At 42.3% G+C, this 8493-nt stretch overlaps 1 protein-coding gene across 1 annotated transcript; it reads right to left on the bottom strand.

The window, feature by feature from the left end:
* Window positions 1-815: 815 nt before the first annotated feature.
* LOC121634315 (toll-like receptor 1) lies at window positions 816-8276 on the bottom strand. Its single transcript, XM_041976847.1, has 3 exons — window positions 8235-8276; window positions 3949-4018; window positions 816-3802 (listed from the first exon to the last, which is right to left on the bottom strand). The coding sequence occupies exons 2-3, from the start codon at window positions 3960-3962 to the stop codon at window positions 1324-1326; spliced, it is 2493 nt and encodes an 830-aa protein (XP_041832781.1). The 5' UTR covers window positions 3963-4018; window positions 8235-8276; the 3' UTR covers window positions 816-1323.
* Between the last annotated feature and the right edge of the window lie 217 nt (window positions 8277-8493).

Consider the following 8493-nt stretch of genomic DNA (forward strand, 5'->3'; position numbering starts at 1 on the left):
ATTCTCTCTTTCATTTGACCTGCAGAGGGAGTAAAAGAAGGGAGAAATAACAGAAGAGAGATGGAGGGAGTGAAGAGAAAAAGAAGTAGATAAAGATAGAACAACTCAGTTTGAGCTGCACACAGAAAATCTGGTGGTTGGAATAAACTCCTGTAGAGTTAAAATGGACTCAATTTGACTGTACATGCGTGACCACCAAATAAACTATCAGGCAGAGTTTAAACAACACCTGGATATGAATATTTACCTTATTTTCAGAGTTAAATTTGAACACTTGCTGCTGTTAAAATGTCATTAAATATTCTGACGTTTGCCTCGTATTTAAAGTCATTCAGAACTCCACTGCTTCTGGTTCTTGCAGAGAAAATCTTGAGGATGTTGCAGTTTTCGCAGACATAAAACCTCATTTAGCCAATCGTTTTTCTCCCATAGAGCCACAAGTCTGGAAAATCCTTCCAACAGAAATATTCACATACACAAACAACCATGGCTCGAACCTGTCCACATTAAATTAATGTCTGTGTGTCGCATATATATATAAGTGAGATTGAGTGAGTTAATCTTGTGGAGTTTTTTTGTTTGGTTGTTGTTTTTATTATTATGCATTTATTTATTTTTCTTCCTTTATTAGAAATGTGTGAAGCAGATCAGGGGAATAACATGCAGGTTTTGTCAATCTGGGACTTCAGGAGATTTAACATGTTCTGTTTATATAAAATGTGATTTAATATGAACACAACATACTCCTGTTTCCAATCCAGAAAAAATTCAGAGAAGAAGATTCCTGTGCTGTCATCGCCATGGATAAATTAATCATTAATGGACATTAATGGATTTTGAACACACATATATCAGAAACCTTTGCAAACATGAATGTTTTATTTGGAGCATCAACATCTGTAGTTGTAAATCTTGTACTTAAATTTGAATGATTTCTGTACCATGAAGCGTTATTTTTGTCTGTGTTGTATGACTGCATTACAAACAGTAGGTGGAGACATTTTCCTGCAACATCTGCTCAAACTGAACAAATGATTCACTTCTTGCTCTGTGAAGATGATATGGATCATTCCCTTATGAAACAGATCTGAAATTAGATCTTTTAAATTCTATTTACAGAATCATATGACTTCTCTCTAATTCGTTTTGACAGCATGACACATCTGAGCTTGTTTAAATAATAATAGAGATTTCTAACTTTTGCAGCATCTTCCAGGAAGATGAAAATTCAGTACTGCATTGGGGGAGAAAATTAATTCACTAAACATTCTGGCATTTCAACAGTTTTTAAAAAATCAACTGACCATGCAATGATTATATCCCTTACACTTCGCTGCTGACCAGAGGAAGTGTATCTAACATGGCTTCTGCCACATTTTTCAGAACAATGGCTTTATCCGCCATGTGCAGCATAGATTTAAGACTAGCCCAGAAAAGCTGTTGCTTCCGTTCATCCTTCGGCCACTCCAGGTATGTCTGCTGCTTCAGTAAGCTCCTCAGCTTCAGGAACCTCTTGGGAAAAGAGTCGGTTGGTATTGGCTCCAGTAATATGAAAACTAAAGAATCCTCTTGGATGCTGATCGATCTGTGCTGGGCGAAGAAGAGTTCGTAGTTGCACCATTCACTCTGCACGAAGTGCTTGGACAGCAGAAACAGTGTCTTGTAGCTGGACTCCACACAGTTGACTATGTTGTCTATTATCCATTCACCAGGGACAAAGTCTCGCTCATGGACGCAGAGCAAAAAGCCAGCACCTTCCAGGGAGGGTACCAGTTGGTTGTCCACCCAGCCAGAGTCCTGATGGCTGTATGAGATGAAGGCATGATAACAAAACGAGACATCCTTAAACATGTTGGAGCGTTTCTTGCCTCTCTTCTTCATCCTGATCCAGACCCACAACATCTTTGTATACCAGAGTCCATCACATTTATAGAAAAGCAGAGCCGTGGCCGCAGATATCACCACCACCACGGGCAGAGCTACTGTGGCTTGAAGCCAAGCCTCACAAGACAACTCGCTGGTTTTATACTCGGACAGTGGCAGGCCTGCAAATGATGGCGGGGTGCTGCAAGTGTAATCTAACGGCCAGTCCACAAGCAAAGACTTGTTGTAAGCAGTAACAAACCAATGGGAGTCACATGAGCAGAGAAAGGGGTTGCTCCCAGCTTTGAGGGTCTTCAGGAGGGGCAGCCCGGCTAAAGACTCCCTGGTTATAGAGGTGATGGCATTTTGGTCGACGTAGAGGCTGATCAGAGCCGGAGCGGCGAGAGTTGAAGGAATGACCTGGATGCTGTTGGAGCTCAGCTTGAGATGCGTCAGCTTTGTAAATCCAGACAGATCTTCATGTGTTATTGCTGTTATTCCTGTTTTAGATAAATCAATCTTCATAAAGTTTGGTGAGAGGTATTTAAAGATGTCGTTCCCCAGGTTGTTGTTTCCCAGGCTGAGCTCAGTCAGCTGAGCAGGCCAAAGGCAGTCCCCGTCCAGGTTGATGGAGTTGAAGCTGAGGTCTAGAGATTCTACTGTCTTCATCTGTTGCATGTTTTTAGCGATTTGAGAAAGGCTGCTGAAACGGTTCTTACTTAAGGACAGTCGTCGTAGCTTCGGGAAGGTCGAGGTGTGTGAACACTTAAACCACCAGAAGCCCGACTCTGACAACAGATTGTTGGACAGGTCAAGTGTCTCCAGCGAAGGCAGGGCAGACAAGACCCTGCAGGGTAAAATGTTCATTCCTGTCCCAGAAAACTTTAGATAGGTCAGTTTTGAGACAGCATCAAAGCTCATATTGATCGTGGGATATCTGTATTGATAGTGATTAACTCCATTGAAGGTAAACGAGTGGACATTGGTCGTGTGGTTAATGGTGGGAAACTGAAACCCGTCAGGTGTGTCTTCGTTGTAGGTGATGTTAACAAAGGAGACATCATAAAGATGGGACAGCCACACATTCTTAATGAAAACCTCCATGAATGAGCTGTTTATCCAGGTGTTTTCTATGGTCAGGTTCTGGATGCACGGCATCATTCGCAGGTTATAGAAGAGGTTCTCACTAACGTTGCAGCTGTCTGGAAACACAGAGATAAATCTCAGCGATTTTGCTTGCGTCTCATTCAAGTCCTTGAGAAGGTTCTCAAACATAGACCAATTATCACAAAAAGAGGCATTAAGGGAAAATCTTTGGAGAGACTTGATCTTTGCAAGCGAACCAGAATCATACTTCTGCCACCGAGTTCCTGCTCCCAAAACCAGATGATGAAGAGTCATATTGATCAGTGGATCAAAGTCATTGACGTTGACCGATACAGCAGCAGGACTCCCCAACGACAGCACGTCCAGACTGGTTAAACTCTGAAATGATGCTGGCATCCGATAACTGGAGTACATGTTATTATTCAGGTCAAAAATTCTCAGCTGTTTCAGTGGAAATTCAGGAATGAAGGGTAATTCATTAAAAGATATATTAAGAACTTTGAGTGCAGGAGTGTGGCTGAACACTGTGGGTGAAATCTTCCTCAGGAGGCAGTGGGTTGCCTTCAGGAAGCAGAGCTGGGACAATCCGGAAAACGGAGCTTCCTTGAGTTCGCTGATGGAGTTGTAAGAAATGTCCAGATACTGCGTGTTGTTGGAGATATCAGAGGGAACCTCTACCAGATTCTGATTGGAGAGGTCCGTCACTCCTCGACTCATTGTGACACACAGTTTAAATCCCTCCTCGTCTTCTTTTCCAGCAGAGCAGAAAGGTTTCAGACGGGACACGAGGATAATGGCCCAGATCAGCTGAAGCATGCTTCCTCTAAAACACCTAAATCAATGAGAGAAAACACAGATTTAATAAACTCTCCACATGTGGATGTATTGCAGCGATATCCCAAACACTGGTCAGTCAACCTAAAGAAACTCTGCAAAATGGAAAAAATAGATGCAAAAGAAGCGAAAAATGCAGCTTACCTTTGCGCAGACATGGCAGAGAGAGTGTGTAGGTCTGATCTGACCTGTTCAGACTTTTATCCTCTGTGTTCTGAAAAGCAGTATATTAGAGATAAAGCTCACTTCTTCTTTTTCCTCCAGTGAATTCCTCTTTTCTCTAAGTGGTCTTCCTTCCACATGATGGTAAATTTTTACTGGGGAAGTTTTGATTTGGGGTGATGTTGTAACTAAAACATCTACTGGCATCAAAAAGAAAATGCCCACTTTTCAGTTCTAATATTTTACAAGTCAGGACATAATGAAGATTTTTTTCAGTATTTATTATCTCTAAAGTTAGCTCAACACCATGTGTTATGAGGAAGTGTCAATAAACCACAGCTAAAATCCAGAAGCTGTGTGTAAAACCAAGTCCATGCTTTCCTCTGAAGCATTCAGGTGTGTTAGCACAATGCCAAGGAGCAAAGACATCAGCAACCGTTGCTGTCCATCAGTCTGGGGAGCTAATCAGGTCATTTCCAGACTACCTGGAGTCCATCATTCTACTCACAAGTGGAAAACAGTCCAGACAGCAGCCAATCTTCCCAGCAGATTCAGACCAAGGTCAGACTATGGAAAATCTACACAACTTTTACAAAAAACAAAAACAAACAAACAAAAAAAAAACCAGAGTTGCTAGTCATTAAGAGTTTTTAAATAATAACCAAATCAAAAAGACATAACAGCGACCAGATACTAACTCACAGGAAAAATAAAAAGAAGAATTATCTCTTAGTATATAAACACACTGGACAACTCAGTGACTGTGTCAGCATGCAGAGCATGAGGAATAAGGAGTGATCAGTGATGAAGAGTGGTGAGTGAGATTGTGCAAATGCGACCACGCCTCTACGGAGGTCAGAGGCAGGCCAGGGCAGCCCAGAGACCCAGGCCCCAGCAAGAGCCCCCCACAGTTTTGGGGCACAGGTCCCAGTGGGCCAAGATCGGCAGCAGCCAGCCCTGCCAGGGACCGGCCACCCAGGGTAGCCCAAGCGAAGGGCCCAGGGCCCCAGGAGACCAGAGGTGGCTGCCCCACCCCCCAAAGGCAGAGGGTCTGCACCATGCCTAGGAGGACCAGGCCCCCCAGACAACCCCCCAGACAACCACCCAGCATTGGCCAGCACACACCCCAGGAGCCAGGGCGCCATCGGGGCAACCACCTCCCCCCTCTGACCCCCTCCTCCCCGCTCCTGACTGTTTATGTAGTGTGTGTTGTTTGCAACTAAAATTGAGGGGAAGTGACTGCAATGTGCCGGGAGCCTGGCCCCGCCTGACATGCACCGCATGACACGCCCCCCAGGTGTTGTTTGTGTGTTGTGTTTCTTGTGTTTTTGTGTCTAAGTGCAATTAAAACTGAGAGGCGAGTCACCATTGGGTGCATCAGAGGAGACCACTAAATGGCCCCCTCCACTCCACCCAGCATTGCGTGCGTGCCTCCCAAATACCTACGCGTGTGTGTGTGTGTGTGTGTGTGTGTGTGTGTGTGTGTGTGTGTGTGTGTGTGTGTGTGTGTGTGTGTGTGTGTGTGTGTGTGTGAGACAGGGAGAGCGGGAAATAAGAGGGGTCTGGGGATGTAAGCCCAGAGGGAAGAGGGAAGCGAACTTCCCTCTGGATGTTGAGCCTCTAGTGGCATTAGGCACCCCTGCTACCCGGGAGGTCCCCCAGGGCAAGACAGGCCAGGAGAGGCCGCCCCCCACGACCCCAGAAGGTACCCTATAGTGCTTTTTTTCTTTTATTTTCTCTCTTTTTAACTTGTCCTGTCCAGCATTGCAGCAAGCACAATGATGGTCTGGCTGCTGTGTTGTGCCAAACAAATATGCTTTGCTATCCAGCACTGAAGCCTTGAACACTAAAAGCTCATTTACTGCTGTTTCCATTACCATTTTTTTATTGGGATATTTAGGTTTTGTGCAATTCTAGGAAACTATGGCTGCATGACTGAACTTCCTGTTGCTGGAGGAGCTTCTACAGGCTGATGGATCATGGAGAGGAGCCAGTTTTTCACATTGATTCTAAAGTGGCTTTTGTTCAGTAAATGAGATGTGAAATCTGCTGTTTTGTTCTTCTGCTGTGTTGTTTGGTTTTTATATTGTTTTTAATGGATTCTCTCTTCTCATGTTGACTCTGCTATTGTATGATCACCAGACATTACTAAATCTATGAGCACTAACTATAAATTTGCTGAGATCTGAGCAGGATGGACACAGAAGCTGTCCTCCACCACTCTCTGGGATCCCGGCCTACCTGTGTTGCGTGCCGGCTCCACCTTCGCCTTGCCTGCCTAGACCTGAGATACTTGGGTCAGTGTCTCAGGCCTCTGGTGAACAACCTTGGCGTGAAATTTGACTGTGCTCTACAGTTTGATGCACAGATTAGCGCTGTTGTGAAATCCAGCTTCTTTCATCTTAGATAGTTGTCCAAAGCCAAGCCGTTGGTTTGTCGTCATGATTTTGAGATTTTAAGTCATTCTTTTATTATAAATCACCTAGGCTACTACAATGCACTTCATGTCAGGCTTAGACAGCCAACTCTTGTATCGCTGCCAAATACCTTGATGAGCGTACCAAATACCCTGGTGAGCGTATTTATCAATTCAGCAGTGCATTTCTTAATCGAGAGAGCACATTGCACTGATCGCTGGAGTTTTTAATTACTCGCAGGGCCGTAAAACACGCCCCCCCACACTCACCAGTACGCTCTCGTCGGAAAACTCTGCTCGCTCTCTCTGTTCAGAGGGCGTATTTGTCAGTCGGGGGCGGTAACCTTCTGATTAATCTGATTGGCCAGGATTTTCAGTTCCAATTCGGTGACAGCACGGGACTTGGCTGTATTCATTTTTTTTTTTTTTTTTTAATAGCGTGGTGCAGCTTTTTTGCCCCAAAGGTACGGAAACATTCACAAACACGACAGTTTAACCTGAAAGTAAGCGGAAAATCCTATTGGAGCACCAGGAAGATTCTAAATGACAGTTGAGAAAACAAATATAGTACAGAGAGGTAAAAGCGAGCGGATTACTGAGGGTTAAAACTAAATAAACATATTAATACTGCACATATGTTTGTCAAAGAATGCATTATTATGTTAATGTTAATTTAAGTGATGATCATGTCATGTTTGACAACAGATTAAATAAGTGTAAACACAATAATTTCATACATTTCTGGAGGGAAATATTCACTTCAACCAACAAGCAAGCATTTATTAAAGATCAGACATGATGGTCCTCATTAGCCTCCATATTTCTTACTGATAACCACTTCTGTAAGGTTAAATGATTATTTTGTTACGGCTTACTTTCATCTAATTATTAAAGCCGTGTGGTAGTATATAATGTCCCAGCAGTATGGACGGCTCTGCCTCGATATACTAAGAGTGGTGACACTTTCACTCCTGTATACAAAAAATGTTACTGTAGACATTCAATAGTTCCAAACACCAGATCAGACTGCGATCATCACCAATACATTCCTTTAGTTTCCAGAGGTAAATCAATGCAATATCAGTCTTATAAGTCACGAAAATGCTTGTACATTCTGTCGATGTCCTGCAATAACATATTTGCGTCTGTTAAATGTGATACAATTTTGTTTAAATGTATTTTGCCTTTGTATGTTATAGCCATTGTGCTTTTACACCATGTCCTCACAGCCTTCTTGTTTTAGTAAAAAAAAAGTGTGGTCACGGTCTTATATTATTTATTTCAGTGTACTGATCAAGTTCATTGTTATTCATTGATTCATGGAATTTGATGTGTAATATGACTTTGGTTAGTGGAAACATATTATCACCTTGTTCTCATATTGCTGGTTATGTTTAGCCCGGAGATGACATTTCGGGGTCCTGTGTTGGACTGCTGTTTATTATTATTATTTTTCTATTAAAGTAATCTTTTAAATACATTAACGTCATTCATTACAGCAAAATAACATTTGAATCAGTTAAATCTCTGAAATTCTTAAGTTTTACATATAATAGGACACTTTAATGAACGCTACCACCGACCGAGTTGTTAATAATGTGGGTAGAAAAAGAAAAAAAATCTCTCGTTTTAATCTTGTTTGACCGCGAATGTTATATTGATCAGTCTAATTTTTAAATTTATCTCAGTTATCTGTTCTTTTCTAGCCGTTCGGCACGTTATTAACCCCTTAAAATCCACAAATATAAAAAATTACAATATTATTACATATTATTATATTATATTATATTACAGTATTACAATACATTATGTACTCACATTTTTACTAAAGTGAGGTAAAAGAAATACTTACATTTAAAAACGTACTCATCCGCACTCTTCTGTTAAGTTGTCGCCATCTAGTGCGCAATGAATTGTGGGAGAAAAGAGGCCGCGAAGGACACCATTTCACAAACTTTAACCGGACTTCGAAGTGTGCAGACTACGTAGGACACTGTAGCGTAGTCTGCACACTTCGAAGTGTGTAGACCCTGAATTGGGACACAGCTATGAAGTCCATTCACGCGGTCTCCAGTCTGTTTTAATTTCTGGATTTTTTTGTTATGCATAGT

This window comes from Melanotaenia boesemani, chromosome 23 (assembly GCF_017639745.1).
Source record: "Melanotaenia boesemani isolate fMelBoe1 chromosome 23, fMelBoe1.pri, whole genome shotgun sequence".
In the NCBI taxonomy this organism is placed as follows: domain Eukaryota; kingdom Metazoa; phylum Chordata; class Actinopteri; order Atheriniformes; family Melanotaeniidae; genus Melanotaenia; species Melanotaenia boesemani.